Here is a 25,238-nt window from a genome sequence, read left to right as displayed (position 1 = left end):
GATTTACAAAAAGTGATGAAACAGTCAAAAGATTTCAGATTATGCAAAAAAAGTGTCTTTAGTACCCAAACACATCAATGTATTTTTGAAGAAGTGCAGATGCAAAGCACTTGAAAAGATACTCAGGTGTTCAAATTTGAAAATACACATAATACAAAACTACACAGTTGTGGGTTCTAAGAACATTTTGTATAATTATCTATAAATATTTATTTACACTATATAATAGAAATACCAAGAATTTATTTTGCGTGTAGAAAATGAATGGAAGCTGCAATCTAAGTTCAAAAACAAGATTCTGTTTGTGGCAAACTAAAAACTAAAGTTGTTTTGAATCTGTAATATAAGGTAGAGCATTGAAAGACATATCCAGTTATGGCTTACAAGTAGTTTCTCAAATGCATTTTGGGAAATTCCTTTGTTCCCTGAAAACTTATAATAGTTTGATATTAATCTAATTCTTGGATTAGGCAAAATCTTATTTGAGTAGATTAAAAACAGGTACTACACTTTATGCTCTCTGGCCACCAGTTTCTAAGGTTTAGTTTTTTTATGGCAATTTTCTTTATTTCTTTACAGAAGACTTGAGCAACATCTAGTTAAAGCTGCACCTGTTGGGTACGATTTGTAGTAGAAATAAAAACGTCCAACTTGACTTGCTTCAAGTTGTCACTACTGCAATCCCAGCTAAAATAGATAAAATCTAATTCAGTTTTGTAATAGATTTTTCTTCCTTGTCATCAGGAAATAATGAACATACCTCCAAATGATTGGCTCATTTATTTTTTTAATAAAAATATTTCATGCAAATCAAAACTACAGCTATTTAATCAAATATGTTTGCATGTGAATGCATGAGAAGAAGCATTTGTACCAAATGAGTCACCAGCAACTGTAAACAAATTAACCTTTCAATTCCCATAAATGTGTAATTACAGATTGGTCGTAAAGCTAAAGAAGAATGTAGTTACATACAGTCCTCAGGAAACACATACATTGCAATTTGAATCCAAAATTCTTTTACATATTTATCTACAGGTCTTCATAAAAATACACTATTTCTGAAATAATCTTCTATACAAAATATCTACTATGAAAATGCAAATCCATATATTCAATAAGTTGATAAAGAAACAGCAAGCCAGACAAATTAAAAATGCAGTTGAAAATGAATGTGTTTAACAGGGAGCATAGTTAAATCCGACAAAATCAGTATCAGCTTTTGCTGAGAAACAAAAAGTCGATGCAACACAGAATAAAATCTTTTATATTCTGTCATCTGTTTGCTATTTAAAACTATCCAAATCTGGTGAAACTTTCATGCATTTATGTTGCATCATATTATCACATATAAAAACAGTTTTCATCTTTTAAATGCCCCAAAATTTCATGTTCTTGTATGCGAGAAATAAAAGCTTAAAGATGTTTTCTACAAAACATCACTGTAGTCTTTGGATTGTTTACATGTTTGAGTAAAATTAGATTAAAATTATGCTTTTTTTCCCAGTTTTAGTTTTGGTTAAAAATGAATGGCTTTACCTCTTGGGTTAATCCATCACATCCTAAGCAAAGTCAGGTAAATTGACCTTGAATATTAAAGGCTGTTTAATTGTACTACTTGACTATAACCACTGGTTGAGGAAGCTGTATAACAAAAACACACTCATAGGATATTTGACAATATCTTATTCCGGTTATGTGTACAAAAAATATATATAGTTTCTATTACTACTACAGCTACACTTACTGCTTTGGTCAGTTGAGACCCAAAACAATATATTCCTAATTGTAGAACATACCATACCCTAATAAATCTAAATTATGTACAAAGCAGTTAAAGCCACTTGTGCTTGTGCAGGGGTTTGAAAAAACCCCATTTGCAACAAAGAGTTTGGTAAACCATTCTATTTGAATGATATTTGACATATTTCATTAGTTTACCTAGAGTAGTATAACTATATGTTAAGGTTTCACATAAATCAGCAGTTACTCAACAACAAAAAGCCTCAATCTCAAAGCAGTCATTACTATGTACTCTGATGAGCTGCGTTTAAGTGTTTAAAATAACAGAAATACCTCCCTATAGTGAATGATGTTGGTCATTACATCTAGCGAAGTAGAAAATATGGAATGAAGACCACAGAGAGCTAATAGCAGCCAGGCTACATTAGTTATGTATCTCAGGATGGATCTTTGTCCTACACTGTAAAAAAAAAAGTCTCTAATTTATGGTAAAATACCAGCAACGGTGGTTAAAGTTTAGTTGCCAGTATTTTACCATAAATTAGAGACTTTTTTTTTTTTTTTTACAGTGTATCCATCAGAACAGCCAACATGACCATAGATTGTTTCCAGTCTCCAGGGAGTAAAGAGGAGCGTCACACATTAGTGGAGCTTATTTGGCCTGAAATATGTTCAGGCAGGACATATAATTGCATTAAAAAAAAACAAAACAAAAAAAAACCCTTTCTTGAGGGAATTCAAGAGGTCTTATCAGAGAAAGGGTAGAAATCTTGCCACTACATTTTAGTGTCATCTGGAGTGGGCTTCTCATTCTCATATTCGTTCTCTGGGGAAATTAGATGGTATGGCTTTTTCTCTGGCTGGTCAACCATCTGGTTGCCCAACTCTAGGTCATTGACTCTCAACTCGTGGCGAGACAAATGTTCTACGATGCCAGCTCCGATGGAGTCACCAAGGACGTTGGTGGTGGTGCGCAATCGATCACTGAGAAACAGAAAGAACATGAAAACAGTCAAGAGTGCAAAAACAGGATTTCAAGATGAACCAACAAAAGAACATAAAACATAGCGTCCCTACAAATAATGCCAAAACTGCAGGGTATATTCAAAATTCAATCAATAGGCAAACAGAGCAATTGCGATGTAAAGCTTTAGTACATTTTGAACAAAATCTGCAACTTGTTGTTAATTCGCCATTCAAAGGGAGTGGCTAAAGCCCATTCTCCTAGATACTTACAGGAACCAGTCAACAGCAATGATCAGTGAGATGTCGTCTGTGGGAAGACCTACAGATGTTAGCACTATGATCATGGTAACCAGGCCTGCCTGAGGTATTCCAGCTGCACCGATGCTGGCTGCCGTGGCTGTGATACTGAGGAGAAAATGATAGACCCCAAAATATTATTTATCTCTTTTTTTTCCAGTAACCTTCTAATTTTGGTTGCTGTGGCATTTCTTTCTGATCGTGCTAAAGCAAAGGAACTCATGTCCATTAAGCCTTTCCACAGTTTATCAGCCACAGCCAGAAAAGTCAATATATTCAGTGGGATAAGATAGAGAATGATGGATGATATTAAATCTCTCTTTTGATGAATAAATATATGCAAAACCCCAAAAGTTGTGCAGAAACAGTAGAAAACACACCAAACAGGGCAGCAGCTATAACTGCAGTGAAAGAGGATTGTACAAAGTGTTGACTCAGAAGGACAGAACGCAAATGTCACACTTTTTAGATGTTGTTGTAGCACAGTTTATCAATCAAAGAGCCACAGATTTAGCAGATTTAGCTTAGTACATTTAGTTCGGGATAAAAGATTTTTTAATTGAGTCTTGCTTTTTTTTTGTTTCGTATTTTTGAACTAATATTGTTATGAGCAGCAAAATTTTGCAATACCTGATGGTGAGAATCTGTCCAAAGTTAAGGTCATAATCATTGACCTGTGCAATAAAGATGGCTGCCAGGGCCTCGTATAAAGCTGTTCCATCCATATTTATGGTGGCTCCGACAGGGAGAACAAAACGGGTCACGCGCTTATCTACCTTGTTGTTTTCCTCCAGGCATTTAAAAGTGATGGGTAATGTGGCAGAGCTGTGTGAGAACAGAGGGGGTAATAGGAAAAGTCATAAGACACAGTAAAAATGTTCATGAAGACATCTCCTTGTCTATGTCAGTCGAATCACAAACCTAGAAGATGTTCCAAGGGCAGTAACAAGTGCTTGCAGCAGCCCAGCAATGAATAGAAAGGGATTCTTTCTGGTGATAATGAAGTAGAGCGTTGGGAGGACTATGATGGCGTGGATGAGCAGGCCACTAATGACGGTTACTGTATACATTCCCAGCTGGCCGCCCATGGCTGAAATGTCATCCATCTCCACAATTTTACCAGCAATGAGGAACAAAATACCAACAGGGGCATACCTGAGGATAGCGAGTTTTACAAAAGAAGGATTGAAACATTTCATTACATGTCATTTCTTTTTGATAATCCATCTTTCTAGCTTACATTTCTAGTACATACCACATTATGATGGCGACCAGCCTCATGATGGCCTCATTGAGGCAGTCAAAGAAGTCTCTGAGGGGTTGTCCTTGTTCCCTCATGTTCCCAATGATCAGACCAAAGCACAAGGAGAACACCACCAAGCCCAGGGCGTTAATCCCATTCACTGATCCTGGCACTGGAATCATCTCCTCTTGGGCTATTTGCTGGCTGCCATTTTGGAGGAATATTGTGTCGTTCACCGTAACAGTTACATGGATCACTCTCTTGGCATAATGCGTCTTGAACTGAAGTTTAAAGAAAAACAAATGTGAATTAATTAATTCTGTGAGCGCCACAGTGCACACACAGAATCATTTGCGTCCCAAATGAGTTTTCTATTGTTTATTTGCATGTCCAGTCAATGGGTGCATTGAGTCAGGGCTGATTGGATTTAAAGTTTCTTGTTTATTTCAAAATTAAATTGCTATTTGGGTGTCTTTTAGGATTAATGTGATTCAGTATTTTACATAACTGTCTGCCTGCCCAACAGCACATCCATTCATCCTGCTATTTTCCCATTTTGTTGTCCATATCTCTCAGAGTGCTTCCTCGATTACATGCGTGTATAAAAAAGGAAATAAAAGTGGAAACTTGCAAGGATCTCAACAGCTTTTGGATAATCAAATAATGCAATTACTATTGATATTATTATTTTCTGAGAACTGTTTTGATGGGATTTTCTTTTAATTTCTTCCCGACTTCAAAATTTAAAGAGCTCGATTTCATGGAAACAAACTCAAACCACATCCTGCAAAATAACTTTACCGTAACTTAAATTTTCTCTGGCTTTGGAAAAGTTTGTTATACTGGCATGTTTTAATAATACAATGTGATACTGAAAGAAAGCATGTGGGCAAAACCTAAGGAAAGAATACACATTTTTTGTCAAAAAGAAATCTCCACCATTCAGAGAAGATTTAATGGCTGTTCTCTGACATCTTGTTATGTGATAAATTTTAATTATAATAATGCCAAGTTTGTATTATGTAGCACTTACAAAGTAAAAATGTTCACCTGAGCTTTCCGTAAGAAGGACATTTGTGATGTTGGATACTTCAGAAGGAACATGAAACCAAATCTTCAACTAGAGATACGTTTCAAGAGAAACACCAACTGGTTCAGCTACTGGTCAGTAAATACCAGTGTAAAGTCTCTTTGAGTGGCCTACATTAGGATGACGTAATTTCATTTCACTTCTAGGATATTTAATTAGAGAGATCTGAAAAAGAAAATATACCTGTTTGGTGCAAGCTTCCACAAGGTTTGGAGGAAACATATTTCTGGAGAAAAAAAAAACAATAAAAAGTAAATATTTTAAAGAGTGAACCTGCACCACCTACTTTTCTTTGATAAACAAGTTCTTCTTTCGAAATAGGTAAGTGCTTTTGAACAATTTGTGTTTCTGAAAAGTTTCTACATCTAAAAAGCAACAGTGTGGAAACTCCAAAGTGAGAGTAGGTCCTGAATGATCTATCCAGTCCTGAATGGATAAAAGATATCTCTATATCCTTAGTCTATTTACAAGACAAAATGATCACTTACAACACATGTGGGTTTTGCTGTCTGAGTTTTGGTGAAACTCTTTTGGTTTGTTTAGGAAGCACTGTTTTGAATACCTGATAAGATCCAGAAAGGCATCAGCAGGGCTGACCTGCTCTATCTGTTGCTGCTTGGTGAACTCGTCCTTGGATCCCTTTCCAGGGTGAATAATAAGCACCATGACTATACCGATGAACACAGCAATCACAGTTGTGGTGGTGTAGTAGATCACTGCCCTCACGCCCATCCTACCAGAAGCCCGTCTATCCAGAGAGGCGATACCTAAAGAGGACAAAATCATTAAAAAAGAAAAGAAAAATTTAGTTTATTTATTTTATTTTATGTATTGCACAAAAATGTAATATTTCTGCCGCTGTAGGAGTGTGTTTATTCAGCAGCGTATTTTTTTTCCACCTTTATATGCCATGTAGCGGAAAATATTTGAACATATAAACAATGACAAAAAGCTGCAATTGTGTCTGTGTACTGTGCAAGTGCGAAATTTATGTTTGTGAATAATATCTTGGCTAAAAACAAAAAAAGCTGATTCCGATAGCTTGCTTGCTTAAGTGTGCACACCCTGATACTAATATATTACCAAAAGAACCCTTTTGGGTCTCACTTTTTATGGTAGGAGTCTATCAGCTTATCTGTCACATTTTGACTTTACAATATTTTCCACTGCATCTTGCAAAAGTCTCAGATTGCAAAGATATACTTTGTCTACAGGCCCTGCAAGTATTTCACATATTTTGTTTTTGCAAGATTTAGTTTTGTACTTAGACAAGGGCATTCCAAAACTTACATTTTCTTCTCATCTTTTTGTTGCTTTGGTATTTGCTTAAATTCACTGTGCTGCTACAAGTGAACTCCCACTTCTTTTTCAATCTTACACAGATAGCAGAAAGTTTTGCCTTAAAACAGAATACTTTCAAGGTGTTCATAATTTGATTTACCCTGACAAAACCCCAGTTCTCTCTCAAGAAAAACAACCCAAGATTTTGATGGTAATACCACCACATTTCCAAAGCATGGGGACTTTTCATTGTTGATTTTGTGCCAAACATACGTATGAATCAAAACCAAAACGTAACCTCCATCTATACATCCTGAACTTTTTTGTATTCTTCACCTATCTGATACCTTTATGAGATCCTGCTGATCTTTTCGAAATTATGTCTTAAGCTAAAGGACATTTGATTCATAGTAAAATTAAATAGAAACATGCATTGACAATTGTTTAAGGTTGCAAACACTAGCTGCAGAAATAGGTTATTTCAGGGGTTTTTTAAACTTATTTTTCCTCAAAAAGATTTGTTGACTTATACAGCATTTACATCAGAATAAATGTTGAAGACATTTTAAAATCATTTATCATAATCTCTGTTATATTTTTATTCTTTAGCACAAAAGACTGGAACTTAGCAGGGGTGTTTGGCTTATGAAAGATGGTAATAATTCGATTGTGATTATTAGTTACACCTGCCCATCGCAATCAGAATAGCATTGATGTGCCGCTAATTTCAGTACCTTTGTGTGTCCAGATAGCCTGGGAAAAGGTTTGGTGATTACAGGGGGAATACACCCAACTGGATTATCATCTCTGACTCCCACAACAAAGAGCCACAAGAAACACAATCTGACTGCGACCTTTAATGCTGGAAAAACAACACCTGCTGCTAAATCCCTTTGGGGAAAACTAGAAAAATCTGCTTTTATTTAGCAAATTCGCAAACAGCTGCAGAGGTAAAATATCCAAAATATGGATCTTGAATTGTCATTTTGTCCACAAACTGGAGAAAAAGTAGTACACAACCTCTGCTTCTGCATCTGCAAAGTCCGACATGTCTCTCTCTGTGTGTCATCAGTTTGTTGTGAACACAGTGTGCAGAGATGTTAGTTGCTGATTTCTTGGCTAAATCCAGGGCATTGTTTGTCCCTCAGAGAAAATGATACAGGGAAAGGTGTAACTGTATGTACAAGTGATGTCTCTTTAATCCCTTTCAGCGCAACTCTTTGTTGTGTCTGGCAAAGTTTTTCAATTTAAGAACAAGCTTTGCTACTAAATTACAAAAACCTGAAGCAGACTGAGAGCTAATGGTTCTCACAATAAACCATCTGTAGGGACAAAGATGGAAAAAAAGGCCACAAAAAATAACCTGAATTAGGAGACAGGCTGCTTTAAAATGGTTCAATTCAACCATTATCTTTCATCTGAGTTTTCTAAGCAGGCTTTGTCTATTTGAGAGATTTATGCACTCCTTTGTAGCTCTTTGATTCTACAGATGTTTGCTGAGACGTCTGTGGATTCCTCAGAAGGTTAGTGTTGGTTGAAGATCACAACTTTACTGCTTGCCTCAAGAACTTTGGAGTTTAGGAATGACTCAGTAGAGTGAAAATGATTAGAAAACCAATTAGAAGTATCAAACAGTATCATTAGAAAGAGTACAAATGTGTTTGGATGGACATGCTGCCCCAGAATTGGACCTGTTTGTTCCTATCACCTCATCAGATTAGGACTCAGGCTTTCGTCCGTCTCTTTCTGATCTTCTCCTTCTCCTCCTTCATTCACTCATCCCCAGTTTTTTTTTTATCTCCTTTCTTTTCCACACCTCCATCACAATCTCTTCTTTCAGGGTGCCTTTTTGCACCCCAGTCTGCTCTCCTCTTGTCTCTCCCCAAATCTTTTATCCCTCCTCTCTTTTTTCTAGTTCTCTTTCATTCCGCATTCGCTTTCTTCCCGTTCCCTGTCTGACGACCCTGGGAAAACTTGTTGACTTAGTCCACCCTGCACGTACTCACAATGATCTCCAGACTGTTGTCCAGGCAACAACAGATGCAGCCTCCCCAATTCAATCTTTTCAAAAGATTGAAAGGAACAAGATTGAAGGAGCGCAAGCTGAATGACTTTCTGTGTAGTTTGGGGGAATGCTCATCAGCCGGGCTCTGTGAGTCAGTGTGAAACACAGCATGTGCAGTGCCTCTAACTTCCTCACATTTTGTCAAGTTACAACTACAAACATTAACATTTTGGAAACTTTATACAGTAGAACACTAGAATGTGTTTTGTTGTTTTCTGAATTTTAAAATTGAATTTCAAATTGTAATACTGTATTTTCTTCTCTTCAGGCCTTTTATTTTTCTTTTTATTTCTGCAATATAAAAACTCTGGTGGTCTCCCATTATTCTGTAAAGCATTTAGTTTTCAGGTTGTACTGAATCAAGTGTGATGGAGTCGACTGAAATGAGAAGAAATAAAGATGTATTAGCAAACAAAGCTTCTTCGAGGTTCTGTTTCTCATTTAATGAGCAGACCACATAAGCCTCTTTCTCATAAGTCTCTATCTGTTGTTCTTCCCCTCATCCGCCTTACAGCTCAACCCTCTTTACCTTCCCTCATTTCTTACCTTCTGGGGCCCCACTATATTCAGCTCAAAACACCGCATAGGGCCCCTCTGAGGTCTGCTCGAATGTTTTTAGGCTCACAACTCAGCTTCACTTGTAGATCGAATCAGCTCAGAAGCAAGACATTTTCACGTGAGACAACTCTTTTCACATAGAAGCACTACTCAGAATCATGTCCTTTGGACATGTCATTGTAGAAATTGCAGAAATAGATTATTCACAAAGTCTTGCTCAATATATGAAAAATGCTGCTGTTATTTCAACAGAGTGGGATTAAAGCTGCCTGGTTAATTTAGGATGGGGGGGGGGGGATGAAGCTAAAGTATATGAGATTATTGTTCCGATCAAAACACAGGGCTTGCAGATTCATAATTTTCAGTAAAAATGTGAAAAAAACTAAACAGTAATTAAATCAAAAAGCTTCATTTTAATATAAACAATATTAAATTACTAAATTACAAAATTAAATTGATATCCTTGATAAAAAGTGACTAGACTTACTAGTGACTCTTTACTAATTTATATTTGTGACATCAGAAATATCTAAAGTTGGTGAAGATTCATCATTTTATTAACATGTTTATAGACTTAAAAATAACAGTTTTAATACTTTAGTTCTTTTGTCTTTTACATTACTAACTTTTACTGTAATGAGTCTTTATTTTAGTTTATTGGTTATTTTTAAATGGCGTCTCCTCATATTTGATAATCATGAGCTGCATGATTTTTCATCAGATTGTTAAAGACAGCTCTAGCATTATAAATATTATTGAATATAAACATTAACAGGATTTTATGTAAAACATCATTTTGATTTACTTGTAGAAATGATTATTCTAAAAAAAGATTTAAACACAACCTACTCATGGACATGGGAGTGGATACACAATTTTCTAAAGATTAAACCAACTATATACAAACTCTTATTATGCTAAAGAAAACATTTAAAGATCCTGATGTTAAAGAGAAAGTAATATGTATTTTTCAGGCATATAGTAAAATTTTAAAGCACAATCAAGTAGGTATGTTGACTTTAGTAGTTATAAAAAAAAAAATATATATATATATTTTTTTTTTAAACCAGTGCTAGCTTGTATTATGAACTCAGCTGATGCGCAGTTAATTGCAGTTGGCTAGTCTGAAGGAGCTGAGTAGGGGAGTCACGAGGGAGAACCGCTTGGAAATTGCAGCCCTGAGGAGGAGCTGTGCCTCAAAGGTCTACCCATTTTACACAGCTGAATTGACAGGAGATTTAAGGCTTTCTCAAACATGCATGAAAGAATTAAGGTAACACTCCAGGAATGTTACATCATGCTATAGCATTATAACATGCTGTAAAGCTCAAAAAGAGTGGATTTTAGATAGCACTGCACCTTTAAATACAATTGTGGCTCTGGATGACAAATAATTTTAAAATGTAACTTATTATTATAATCTTTTTTTTTCTTCATTTCAAACAACATTTTTTTTTACTATAATTAGATTTTTGTTGGTTTAGTAAAACAAATACTGTAGGTTTTGACAAACCTACAGTATTTGTAGGTTTGTCAAATAGTATTTTTTTCTAAATACTATTCAGGGTACATCATATTCCTCCTATGATGCAATCCATTCAGTAATATGAATATAAAACATTTATTAACTCTTTAAACATTGCTCAAAACTGGAATAATTACTACCTTAAAATCATAATAATGAAGACATCATTCTGTAATAATTACTCCTAATTAGCCTTGACGGAAAAAGGAAAACAGCACTTGAAGACAAAAGAAACTGCTGTAGTAATGTAACTGCTGATAATGTATACTTTTCTGGAAACAGAGACAAACAACTTGGAAACTGAACGACGTACTTCTGTGATTTCTACACGCTGTGGCTGAGATCATGTGTTGTGAACAAATCAGGATGCTGATGTTATGCTCTGCTGTAGCACAAAGCCGACTATTATAAGATGTGTCTGTGTCATCCCCACTGAACACCGGGCTCTCTCCCTGTCAGTCACCGCAAAAGCCGAACATTTACTCCTGCAGTATTTGTCAGTCAGGGTTACGTAAAACTAACCACTGGCTGCATCCTGGCACTGTTGGCCAGGTGATTATACAAGTGAATACAATTTCTCTTTCAAAACAAACAGGCCATGATCCATAGAAATCTCACCAGGACGCCTTCTGTTTTTGCTGTTCAGAAATACTGATCCGACTGGGAAGGGCTCAGAACAGCACCTGGGTAACGTACATTAAACACAATAGAATAACTGGTGTCGTTGCATCCGAATCAAAGCCATTATTAGGTCAAACATGTGATTCAGAACAGAACTGCAAGTCAACATGTTTGGATGTCGCTTCTGAGCTCATCCACCTTGATGGCAACAAAGCATGTTGGCTCACAAAATAGCTGGCTCACTTTGCCGCTTGTAATGTACTTATAGATCGGTGGAGCCGCAGAATAATAAACAAGCAGGCATCTGTGGTGTTTCACAACAGAAGGGCTTCATCCAAAGACAAAGCTCAAAAGTCAAAGAACGAAATGTAAAAGGAGTTGTTGACAGAAACAGTGTTAGAAGACAAAGGGGGAGGATTTTCTAACGACAAAATGTGAAGTAAGCTGTGGAGTCATGCAGAGGAGACACAGAGAACGTTGGATGAGAGAAATACAATACTCTTAATACGAGGCGACGGAGGAGCATGTTGCGTTGTCTTTAAGTTGTGAGATAAGGTTAAACGAAGAACCGTGGGAGTAGATCTGTGGATGTGTGTTGCTGAGTATTTAAACCAGGTGCAGTCAAGGACAATGCTTTTCACAATAAACAAGCTTTGAGGGTGATCAGTTTTACTACATCAATATTGAGATGCTGGTAAAAAAAGAATATAGGATCAAATGAGTGCAGCACATGAAAAAATTGTTAATACACCATTCAATATCTGTCTCTTTTTCTTTTTCCATTTTTTGTATTTATGTAAAATAAATTGCTTATTTATTTAATTTCTAACGGTGGTTTTCTGATTTTATTATCCCATGAAATGAGATGTATTTAGTGATTTCAGGAGGGTGGATTGTTCAGTCAGCTTGTTAAAGAAACACAGAACAGGAATGTGTGCCTCATCAGACAATGGCCCGGATGGCCCCCAAGCTGGTTAACATTGTTCTAGTGTCACTGTTGATATGCTATGTAAAAAGAAGGCATTTTAAATATTTTGTCATCTACCCCATAGCGTACCTCCAATCTTTTCTTTTTATGAACTTGTACTTTTTTCACACTGAAACTCTTTTACTAATACAAACAAGTCAAGATAGAACAAGCATCCAGCAACACTTCCAATTAGTATTTTTCTTGTCAAATGAATACACGTCCTCTTTCTGATCCAGCTTGTTGTTACACAAAGCTCTTATATAATACCTGTGATAAGACTCGAGACCAGCAATGGCAGCACCAGCATCTGGAGCATTCTCATCAGCAGCTCTCCAGGAAAGGAGAAGTACTTCACTTCACGGTAAGACAGTTTGTATGGACGCAGAGAAAATCCCAGGATTATACCTGCAGGGAGATCAGATGTGGAGGAAAAAGTGGTAAATTATGATAATCTACACAGTACCAGAAAGAGTCGAGCAACAGGGTTCAACCAGAACAAGTCACGTGTCTATTTTTATGTCTTTTTTATGTCTATTGTCCACTCCACTACAAATATATTGACAGTTCCAGCTGACAGATTGTGAAATCTGACAAACATCACATCCTAAATTTAACAATCTGACTTGGTGTATTTCTAGCTACAGATGTCCCTTGCTTTAGTCGGGTCAGCTTCACCTCCTCCTGGGCAGAAGTCAGGGGTCAGTAGAGAGAATTCAAAGGTCAGGCATGGGGTCATGGAAAGACTAGTCTGTTAAATCCATCAGCGCTGACTGTGTTAGGTCTTTGGTCCATTATGCTGCAGGGCTGCTGGTGACAAGGAACCGATCAATTATTGGGCTGATTTGGGGAATTTTTACGAGGAATGATGAGGTCTCGCTTGTAATTAACTAAATTGCTCAGAGAGCCCAGAATATAAACCATTCAGTGGTCCAAGAGAAAAGCAATCCTTAGACAATTTATTCCTTACCTGTGATAACAGCAGTGATGGTTAGAATGACAAAAGCATTTTTCATGAAGAACCCCTTCACTTCGTCCTTCTTGATATTCTCCACTCTCTTCTTGGCGAGCAGCGACCTGGACTGGATCCCGGCTCGGATTTGGTGAAGACCACTGCGGCTCCTCTGTGGATTCTCTCCATTGCTTTGAGTCATATTTGTGGCTGGAATCCGCAGAGCTGCTGTTCACAAGCAGGCCTTCGCAGTGATGGAAACACTACAGATGCGCTGATGACCAGGTTCAAGTCCTGTTGCTCCTGAGTGTCACACCTCTCCTTTGGTTAAAGGATTTGGAGCAGGATTACCTGCTCAAAAGAATGACGTAAATATCAATAAAAATGTCATAATGTGACACAGACAAGAAGTTTTGTTAGATGAAACATGGGGCAAGCACAAAAACAAGTTATCTGTGTTAAATTACAATATTTCTGACTGCTGTTGTGTCTGATAGAAACAATCTTAACACTAAGACAGATAAAACATCTTTTATACACAGGATTTCTAAAATCCAAGTCAAGACAAAACTGCATTCTGAGTTAAACACCAGCATTCTACTGGCAGCTGTAAAGAATTTGCAAACTTCCTTTTCTGCACACACGTGTACAGTTCTGCTTAGACAGGCATATCAATTCAAAAATAGAAGCTCTGCTTCTGAGTTATACAGTAGATGATAAAATATGGACACAGAGGCTTTTTTCAATACCTTTAGGTTTGAGCAATAAGGTCCTCTGGAGCAATGTCTGAGTTTTCCAGGGAAAAGGTCAGGTTTAAAGCTTGGATCAGTGTGAGAGGGGTCCTTTGGCTATGAGCAGACTGTGCAGCCAGCAATGAAGAGATATTCAGTGAAGAAAGATAGGGGTGGGGAAAGGAAAGGAGGGCTCAGCGTCAGGGATGAGGGAACGAAAGAGCCAGTGAGAAAATGGAGGCGGTGCCCTCGCAGAAAAGTGGTAGTCACTGAGTCGCACAGAGTGAGCTTGAGGGGAAATGGAGGGCGGGGGGTAGGCAGCTAAAAAAGTGAAATAAGGTAGAGGAGGGGTGCTTTTCAGGCAGAGGCAAACTTGAGGAATAATGAGCTTTTCAAAAAGCAAAAAGAAAAAAGGACCTTCTTGTGTTCTTCTGTCCCTCTCAGCTGTCCTTTGAAACAGTGGTTTTTTTCATGCTTCATAAGTTCAGCCTGACCAGGGGTTCCTGCAGAGAATGAGTCAACATAGTAAAACAGACCCTATCAAACAAAATGGGGTTGATTAGCAGTGTGTTGTGAAAGTTGAACCATGACTGTTATAACCAAGTGCACGGCTCTCAGTTAGAAGAAAAATAGAGGCTTTGCAAATATTTTTGCAAGTAAAATCTGGTGTGACTAGGATATGGATTTGGCTGACAGTGATTAGCAAATAAACAGCGTAATTAAGTTCAAAGAACAGGGGATGAAGTTGTAGAGACATTAAACCAAGGTGAGTTTAACTAGCAGTAATAATAATGCATACCACACTTTTGAGATTTGTAATGTGTAAAAGAGAAAAAAAGACAATAAATGTAAAACCATGTAGCCTATTCCTTCTGCTTTTATGTTCTAATTAATTTATGTGGGCCTGTCAAATAAAACCCAAGTAGGATGTGCTGACAATTTTATTTGTAACAGATGTGAAAAAGTTCAAAGGGTATGAACTCTTGGAAAGCTCAATGTGTGTATGATGTTGGAACATCTCCAAGAAGTCAGCAAAATAGTCTTCTTTTGTGGCCTTTCAGTACATTTCCTCTATGCAAAGTCCTCTTGGTGTTTACATATAAAAAAAAAACATCTGTGTAGAATTTAGTATGGTAAACTAAAAAGAGACAGCAAATATTTGCCAATTGCAAGTGGGGCAACTGGTTAACTAGCTTCTGCCAAGAAAGCAACGTCATTTGTACATCATGCTTCATGGAAGTTTGTAGAAAATTAGCGCAGTGCAGTTACACTTCATGTTATTTAAAACAATGGATGCTTCACTTCCTACAAGAGTATTATGCAATGCACTGGCATTTATTCTGGCAGAAAAATCCACCAAATACAAAAAAATCGGTTTTAAATAAACAGTGGATTGTTATGTGCATAATTTTTCACCCGAGTTGTTTTTATTAACTTTGTGTCTTTCTAAGAACATGAGTAACACCCGTAATATGACAACAACCATGGATGTATTTGTACTGATTTAAAACGGGATTAATTAAAATTAGAAGATTTTTTTTCTCTCTCTTTGCTTTGTGTTCGGATCAGATTATTTGCGCTTCAGGAAAAGGAGCTGCACATTATTACGGTGTTTGGTTTGAGTTAGTTTGAGGAAAATTCCAAGTGGAGCAGCAACATGTTTTAAATTATGAAAGAGTCTCCCACTATGATGTAAAAAAACCCCCAACTTTTCAGATACAAATTGTGGTCTCAGAGGTCTTGAAAAGCTCGGGGGATTATTACTTGTAATAAGCAAGACTTTGTTTCTCAAGATGTTTTGTAGCAGATCGGCAGACACTTCATACTTACAGTAACTTCAATACTTAACTAAATGACCACATATGAACAAGCACAATGAGTTTTAAACTTTCTTTGTCAAGTGTGATTTCTGTAATTCATGTAGAACGATAAGGGTAATTCGACCGTAAGATGGCAAATTTAACCATCTTTATGTAGCAGGGAAATGGTCCTAATCTAATAGGTTAAAAAGATGTTAAGTGTTAAACTTTTTCATTTGGTTCTTGGATATAAAGGATCACTTTAACTTAGCTAATTTATCAAAAGGTTCAATGTAGGACAACGAGTAACAGCTCTCATACCTTATGTCATCATGTCATTGTGACTTGCAGATTTAAATTTGTACAATTGGCTGTGTAATGACCAAACATTGACTCTGTCTCTACAGTACGTTCCAGAAATCAACAACCAGGTCACATGAGCAGGTGTCTATCACAAGCCTGGCATTCGATAGACCGATGAAACAAAACAAACAAATATGTGCTCACATACTCACTTGCTCCTAAGATCAGTTTAGAACTGACTGATTTCTGAACGTGAACGTTTCATTTTCTGGAATGTAGAAAAAAGACCTAGTAAATTGACTTGTAAGTGTACATATTACAAAACCCTTCCACATTTTGTGACATTAAAATCACAAATTTTCAAAAATTTTAAATGTAATTTTATGTGACACAAAGGACTTTTCTAAGTGTTTTACAACTAAAGATGTAAAAAGGCTTCATGAATTTGTATTCAACCTCCCAGTTAAATATTAGCAAATAATGATCTTTCTCTTCAGTCGCTACAACTCTTTTTTAAAGATTTTGAAGTTTCTTTTTGTTAATTAACACCCATTGCTAGCAAAGTGTATCAAATTATCAGATTGAACCGTGATCGTCTATAAACATCAATTTGAAGTCTTAAAATGTACAGACTCTCAGTGGATTTTGTTCCAGAGTTTACTGGATCTTTCGTGCCAATGAATACATTTATTTAAACCACTTCATTGTAGCACATAGGGTGTCAGCGCTAATGCCCTCCTCCTGGCTATGATTGGTTGCTTCTGACCAAGGAGTGCATTTCTGCAGGTGGCTGTAGGACTGCAGGGAGGAGACAGAGGAGCTTAATTTTTTCACAGATTGTCTCATATTCTACTGTCAGGACATAGGAACAACTTAACTCTATAAAAGTTACCTACTGTAGTTTTAAGACTGTAGTTTAAGTTCTCTTTAGTTGTCCTGTGTCCATCTTGCCATGAGAACAATCATCCCAGCAGCCTTATACTGCCACCACTTCTGTCATGGTAGTGATTCTGTGTAGGGTGATATGCAATGCTAGTTTTCAGCCTCACAGAGTATTTTGCATCATCTTCCTCATATTTGTTGTAAACCTACATGGCTGCTGGCAAACTATAAAGCTAACATTCTTTCATGCAGGGGCCCCTGCCAGTGGCTGAGTTAGCATTGGCTCTCTAAATAATGCACTCATTGCCTGGCCTGCTAGTTTGCAGTTATCTCACAGTCAATACATTTCAGATGAGTGCTGAAACAGTGATGCTTTGAGATGTCAGAGCCACGGATATTGTTTTATATCCATCTCCCCAACTTTCTCCCCGGTCTGTCTTCTGTGGTCTTTATAATGCCGTTTCTTCTCTAATGTTCTCCAACAGACCTCTGAAATGAAAACTCCAAAGACAAGATTGATTTGAGGGTATGTGATTGTTATAGGAGATAGTTCATATTTAGACAACCTCTAAATTCAACAATGAGAACAAACAACAGAGAAATAAATCTTTTTTAGGCAGTGAAATTATACCATAATACAATTAGCTGTTGGTTAAATCATCATTCAGCCGAGACTCCAGTGTGAGCATCGCTGGTTTTGGACACAAAAAGCGATTCCGGTTTATGAATGTCCTTGACATGTAATCTATCAGAATCCCTCTCTATCATCTCCTGGGTTTCAGAAACCCTGAACGGCTTCTTTCAACACTTTGGCTTTAGCCCGATTCACATAGAATGCAATGTCTGAGGTTATGTTGTCAATGCTGCTGATCTAATTTTTAAACTTTCTGCTTTATTTGTTTGGACAAAGAGACAATGATGAACTCCATGGTGGTCCAACAATTTCTTTCAAAAAGCTTCTCTTCAAATCTTGCAATTGGTCACAAATTTCCAAGTTTATTTTCAGAAAACTTGTCTTAACGTACAGTTGCTTCAGCAGTGGCCTCAGCTTCATACATGTTACTGCATGTTAACCACATTTTTGTGGAAGGAATGCAAACATTTTTAAGAGGATTCATCCATTACGTTCATTGTTGTTGGCTCAGTCATGAGCTCATGGTGATATTCTTGAGCCAGGATGCAGGCGGTGAATCTGTCTTTACTCTGTGATCGCATTTTGTATTTCAGCTTCATGTGGACTATACATCAAGAGTTAATAATAGCAAAAGTTCTCCCTGAACATCGTATGAACAACACCAGATGTGACAGGCCCAAACTCTTGACTTTCTTTATTTAATAATAAAAAATTTTATTTGTTATCACTATTCCACACCTTCAGAACAGAGTCCCACAGAGTGACTGTCATACTGCTAACGTAATTCACCGAGTCAAACCACAAAAAATGGATGAGGAACATATCACAAAACTTTCATTTAAAACTGCTAACTGAGTATGTGAAGATTTTCTGAAACAGCTCTTAACCCATTTTCATTCGGAAAAAAGAATGACACGATTTGATCACTCTACTGCTTATATGATTATTTAAATGGCAGCAGGGCACATTTTCGCTTAGACTTCCTTAGTTTAGCTTAGTCTAACTTAGTTTAGTTTATCTTAAGACAACACAATAAACAGAACAGCATCTGGATAAGTGAGTTCAAAGGTGCAGGTTTCCAAATCTACTGAAGCCCTTGGTTTGGCTTTCTCTTTATAAGATTTGAAACTGTTTACTGTGTTCCAAAAATAACCCAACTTTCACAAGAATTAGAGTAGTAGTTTATTTGATATAAAGCCTCAATGAAACTGTTAAACACTGAGATTATAGTGTCTCCATGTTTTAGTCTCAGAAACCATGGATTGAAACCAAAAACCTTTACTGTTTTGTACATTTTCATTTTAAAATATATTTGTCAAATTTAAATACAAATTATTTTCTGTTGGGATAAAACATATGTTCTTGTAGGTATTGGGTCAAATATTGTATGTATAAATACATAGACTGAGACAAACTCAGACACATTTTTATTTAAAGAGCTCAATCAGAACAGTGACACTCTTCTGGTAGAGTTATTTTAAAATATTTTAAACTAATATGTGAAAATAGTGAGTAAAAAGGAACTACGCCCATTATGCAAATAATAAACATAAACTTAGAAAAAGTTTTCCCATTTATGTATGTGAATGCAATCAACAATGTTCTTAAAAACGAATAACCAGAAATCCATTTTTGTATCTATGTGGATGAGGATTCTAAATACAAATATATTCTTATAACTCATAATGAAGGAGAAACAAAAAAAAATAAATAAATCTGACTTCCCAAAATTCCCAAACAGGCACTACAATTTATTTAAACCACAGAATCGACGCCTTCTGCTGCAGGCGTCGATTCTTCTGTTATGATGAGTTTATATTTGGGTAATTTTTTTTTATTTTTTATTCTTTTTAGTTTTGTCACATTTTTCGATCACATTGTGAGCTCTGTGTTAATGCCCATATTTTCTATGGGCTATTTTCTATGGGGTGTCATAGGCTGAAGCATTTACTTTACTTGTTTAGGTGTGGAGGGCAACAGAGAGTGAGAAAATTGCAAAATGTTTTGTTTCCCTTTGTCAAAGAGTTATGGGTTTTTGTTTTTAGATATAAAAAGAAAATCAAACCAAATAAAACCTTGTTGCTAGTACGTGTTTGATATATATATATTTTTTTATCATTGATGTTTTGAGAAAATCCAATTACCCGAAAATTTCTTGACCCATCATCATTAATCACAAAGAAAGAATTTGATTTAGAAAAAAACATCTCATTTACAGTACATCTCATTTCCTTTTTCATCTTATTATTTTTTTTAACTATCCTGCTTTATAGCAAACAGACTCTGTATTCTGTAAGTGACAATTGCAATTACACCATCAGAGGTCTGCACTCATAAGTTAAACCAATTATGGGTGGAACGTTGAACTAAACTGTTTATTTTGTTAAGTCTTGGCTTGAGTATCTGTAGACTGATTGTCAATTATTCTGTTAAAGGTGTCAGAAGGACAGCTGGGATCATGGAGAAGATTTCCAATGTTGACATAATTTTTCTAAGTCATGACAGAATGAGTAAATATTTGTATTTAGTCCAAAATGAAGAAAAGTTCATTTCTGCTCCAACTTGATCAAATTATACAGCATTGAGAAATATTTTATTTGCATCTTAATGCAAACTTTTAAAATAAGTCATGGTTTGGTAGCCGAAGGGGGAATTATGTAACCAAGTTAAATACCCTCAGCCCACCTTCATTTCCACGCATACCAACACACATTTTATCCATAAACAACAACTGTGGCCCAAGGCGCAGTACCAGAAAGAGTATGTAACTCTACCTTCTCCTAGATAGTGTACCAAGCCAGATGGGAGTGGTCCATTCCCAGTGGGGAGATGTATCCAGGACAGGTCATAAGATCTGCAGTGTGCAGTGGCTCTCAGGGGACACTCCGAACTGGGGCTACATTGTTCACCAGCATCATTGTCTGCAAGGGTTTCCCATGGATCAAATGTTGAAAACTTCAAACCCAGAGGTCTCATAGCTGCTCAATGAGCACACTGGGAGACAGGGCTGTTCACACACGGTTTCTCACTGATCTGAACGAGGCCTCGTTGGACACAGTCACCATGGCTCATCATCTGGATGCTGAAGAAAGAAAAAGGGGAGATGCTTTAGTAGAATAGGAAAAAGGGTAAATAAAGCAGCAGAAAAATATGCAAAGGAAGACTGAAATGCTGTATTACTGTTACATAGTGGCTAAAAGCAGCAAAGCTCACTGCACAGAAAAACTACATTTGTCATTTCATTTTCAGATGCCAGTCCTTCAAACTATCTTTGCATGAAAAGAGCTGGAAAGAAAGCAACTTCATTTGAAATTCATAAGAAATCATTTTAGATCATGTGACTGAAAACTCAAGATAAAATCAAATATAAAGTTTGTGAGCCAATTCTGCAGCAGTTCACATTAGGCAACACAACAGCTGGTGTACAGATTTTGCAATTGCACTTGTTCTAGTTGTTGAAGGTCATCTGTGTTTGGTCAAAGAGCAGCAAAAACACAACATTGACCTATAATCTTTACAAAAAAAACCCTGTTATTTCTGATTGCTTCAGCTTAAAGTGCCCAGCAAAAGCATTCACACCGTTTTGAACATTTCACATTTTATCATGTTTCGACCCCAAACTTTTATGGACTGTATTGAAATAAAATCCAGATGTCACTTTATTAGTAATTAAAGTGGCGAGTAGGTAATCTTATATTAGTTTATATCTGGTAGTTTGTGAAGGCTTCAGATGTTTGTCGGAGAACAACAGCATTATAAAGAACAAGGAACACAGCATATGAGTCAGGGAATAAGCTGCACAAGGTTGAAGCAGAGGTAAGTTATAAAACTTTATTGTACACTTTGAGAATCTGATTGTACAATACATCAACTTAAAGTGGAAAAACTGTCAGTGTTTCATCTTGACTCTTTCATAGACAAAGTTATTGCTGCAGCTAACTGTGCTCTCTTCCATCCTATAGCCTTTAAAGGGGCAGTATCCTTTAAAATCTACTTTTTTAAAATGTACATTTCATATTATAACATACCTGGAGTGTTGCCTTGATTCTTGCATGTTTGATAAATCCTTTGATCTCCCATGGCAACTATTCAACTGTCCAAAACGAATGGTTGGACCTAAGCACCACCTTCAAGGCACAGCTCCACCTCAAAGCTGCAGTGAGCTTCCAAACTTCTGCCTTACAGAGCAGCCCTCCCCCAAGGCTCCCCCAACTCAACACTGTCAGACTCGCCAGAAGCAAATAGCAAACACCTTTTGTAATTGTGCATCTAATGAGCTCGTTATAGGAGCTATTTCTCAATGCAACACTTGTAAAAACATTGTTAAATGTTGTGATGACTTCTGAAGGCGGAGTTTCAGAAAGAGCAGGAGTTTTTAAAGAGACAGGTCCAATTTCTAAGAAAGTAAAGTTTCTTTTAATTTATATTTACATATATAGCATTTTTAGAACAACATAGTTACTTGATTATGCTATAAAGTGGTACTTGCTGCCTGGAAAATACATAATTCAAACAATTGTCACTACATGCCCATTCCGGAGGAATGACTTTCCTTAAATAAAAAACTATTTTTTTGTTTGTTTGTTTAATCAATTTGAATAGGAAACTGAACTTGATGGACTGTTTACATAGGATCATTTGGAGTGAATGTATGATTGGATAGAACACTTTTTTCTTGTAAAGTGACTTGAGATGCCATGTGAATTGCTGTAAACAGAACTTAAATTGAATTACTTCATCATGTAATACGTAGCAAGTTCACATTAATTTTTGTCTTAATTTGTGTGAATATTTTATGCCTAATGAAAAGTGCATTTGGAAACCTTCCAAAATAAACAGGAATACAATTTCAGTGTATTATTTTTTATCAAAAGTATTAGGTTCAATGAATATAACATTTAAGCTCAAATGTTGTGTACTTTATGATCCCAATGGGGATAAGTTGAAACCTGATCAGAACTTTATTAAAAGATCTTCTCAAAGATCTGAACTTGACACCTTTCTTTTCTACCAAAAACAACTTCAAAGAGAAAGCCAGCTTTATAAAAGACTAAAGAGACAAAAGAAATACGCAAAAAATATGGCAGCAACATGAAGAACAGAAGATTATCATGTCACTTTATCAAGGTTTGCTGTCATCATATCAAAACTGCCTTTCAGATTATTGCTTTCAGGGATTTATAGTCTTCTTTTAATGTACATGGCGAATGCAAGAGTATCAATGAAATAGCCTAATTTTGTTAATAAATATCAATATTACCCAAAATATTAATTTAATTTTGGTATCAGAATAATGGTATAGTTATTTGCAACTGTAAACATACAATTTTCCTTAAATGTTGCTACAACATTTGCAACAAGACGTCGGGTTGGAAAAAGAAATCTTGAAGAATAACACTGCCTCCCCCTAGCGGTGACAACTGCACAGGATTAGTGCCTTTATAGTTAATGAGAATCCAATAGAATAGAATAGCTATATTATAACATTAAAAGATTTTAGCTAAGAGTTAAAATAAATAATCACATTGACCTAATGGTAAACAGATTATAAGAAAGGAATTGATAGGGAAATGCTAAAAAACTTGAATATTTGAATACTTACTGGTATAATTACACTACAACGTGAATGAAATAAACATGATGAAATAGACACAAGCATATTCTGCAGTAAGCAGGAAGCTATGAATTTTTCCTCTTTTAACACATTGTGCAAATGAGATTTCCCTGAACTGGTAGGAACTCAAGCGTGTATTGAAAATTTCAGAATCTGCTCATACTGGCCTCGAAGATGACAAAAAGAGAGCAGTTCATGGTGAGGATGACTGGGATCACAGATGATGGCATACAGACACAAACAAAAAAAAAGGTTGTTTCCAGCCTTTAAATAAACAAATACAAAATGTAACAAATGTTACATTTGTTACATTGTAACAAAATGTAACAAAATGTCTGATTTTAAATCAATTGTTTTTCTTAGTTTCGAAATAAATCCACAACAAATAGGTTGCCTTTTTCTCTTTACTTCCCTGCTGTTTAGATGACGATGACTGATAGCAAAACGTACAATACAGTATAGGTAATCATTCTATTGATTCTATATCAGTCATGGATTGAGTTCATCAGAAAGAATAGGAAAGCATCACGTCTCAGTCGTGTGAGGTTCTCGATAAGAATCCTTCAGGACATAAGGTTGAACGTTGTGGGCTTGAATGGTCAAACACCTACTACCTCTAATCTGTGTAAGGAGGTTTGATAGGCTGGGACTGCAGGTTAACAGATGGCCTCCCTAAGCACCTGTCAGTGGCTTTTATCTGTCCTGTGACAGCTCAGATCATTACCAATCAGCCTGGTAATGCAGAAACAGCAGTCAGAAACCTTCAGAGAAACACGGAAAAGAGATTTGCCCTACATGGACGAACGAAGAAAACCGAGTGTGGAACATTCCTCCTTTGAGTAAACTGGTTTATTTGAGCCTACATGTGAAATCGCAAACAGTTTTGTGGACCAGATGGAACTACTGGGATATATTCTGGAGGATTGGACAGAATCTCTGGACATTTTTGGATCAGTTTGGCTGGAAACATTGGGTATTTCCAGAACAGCGGAAGACTGGACTCACTCTCTAAATCTTGCAGAACTTCTGCTGCTGGATGTGCTGTGCCATATGGATCTTTTGCTGGAACACCATGCAGTTTGTTTTAACATACTGGGCCCACTCTACGCGGACGATCCATGCCTGTGGCTTTTGCTCCAGTCCTGAAACAGACTCACAATGTTTTTATTTCAGTTTCTTTTTATGTATGTTTGAAGTTTACTGGCTGGAAATCATTTAGACTGTGAGGTACGCTCTCCACTATGTAACCAAAAATGAGAAAGAAGACATATGGATTAGATATGAATAAAAGTAGATGATCTATTATGTTATAATTTTGTTTTTCCATGTGATCTGCTGCTGCATTTGAATGAGCCGCATGTTTACTTGGTAGCTTCGATCGTTAAAAATTGGAGACAATTTTGTTTTGAGAAGCTTCAAGTTATATGTTGAAAATAAGTCGTCATAATAGAGAAATATCTGGGAACATGATCACAGTCCCTTCAATAAATGTGTTTCTAACATTATTTAATATACAGCAAAGCATTTTATGTTTTCACTTGTGATTGTACCAGAACAGATCCATTATTGGTCTTTTTCTACTTACTTTTTGATAAAAGTCAAATTCAAGTCAAGGCATGCCATATGCACATTTGTGGTCAAAAGGTTGCGTCCAATCATTTTTAGCTTTATTTATTTGTTTATTTATTTATTTTTATTGATTTATTTATTTCGAACAGACAAAAGTAAAAGCAACAAATAAATAAACAAATAAATAAATAAATCTGTTCGAAAAGGAGCAGGTACAATATACAAAATCTTCTGATTTTCTGTCCCTCTCACACTCATCAACTTATAAACATTTAAATCTCCAAGCACCAGATACACTTAAATTATTTCTACATTACATGAAACTTAAATCTCACATTCTCATCTTTAAATGTACAATTATTTACACTTTTTCTGCCTGGTAATGCAGAAAATCCCAG

General features: G+C 36.3%; 1 protein-coding gene and 1 long non-coding RNA gene across 2 annotated transcripts; both read right to left on the bottom strand.

The window, feature by feature from the left end:
- Positions 1-767: 767 nt before the first annotated feature.
- On the bottom strand, positions 768-14,417 carry slc1a3a (solute carrier family 1 member 3a). The gene is made up of 10 exons (XM_008418484.2): positions 14,058-14,417; positions 13,327-13,659; positions 12,627-12,764; positions 5,902-6,106; positions 5,523-5,565; positions 4,262-4,530; positions 3,928-4,161; positions 3,637-3,831; positions 2,980-3,114; positions 768-2,727 (listed from the first exon to the last, which is right to left on the bottom strand). Exons 2-10 carry the CDS (start codon positions 13,508-13,510, stop codon positions 2,520-2,522), a joined length of 1,611 nt encoding a protein of 536 aa, XP_008416706.1. The 5' UTR covers positions 13,511-13,659; positions 14,058-14,417; the 3' UTR covers positions 768-2,519.
- Positions 14,418-16,861: 2,444 nt separating this feature from the next.
- Positions 16,862-21,762, bottom strand: LOC108166591 (uncharacterized). Its single transcript, XR_001776948.1, has 4 exons — positions 21,686-21,762; positions 20,432-20,739; positions 17,038-17,151; positions 16,862-16,939 (listed from the first exon to the last, which is right to left on the bottom strand). It is a non-coding gene; the product is annotated as an uncharacterized LOC108166591 (long non-coding RNA).
- Between the last annotated feature and the right edge of the window lie 3,476 nt (positions 21,763-25,238).

Source organism: Poecilia reticulata, linkage group LG9 (genome assembly GCF_000633615.1).
Source record: "Poecilia reticulata strain Guanapo linkage group LG9, Guppy_female_1.0+MT, whole genome shotgun sequence".
NCBI classification, from domain to species: domain Eukaryota; kingdom Metazoa; phylum Chordata; class Actinopteri; order Cyprinodontiformes; family Poeciliidae; genus Poecilia; species Poecilia reticulata.
The sequence above is the reverse complement of the archived record's forward strand: the minus strand, read 5'-3'. Positions and strand labels throughout refer to the sequence as shown.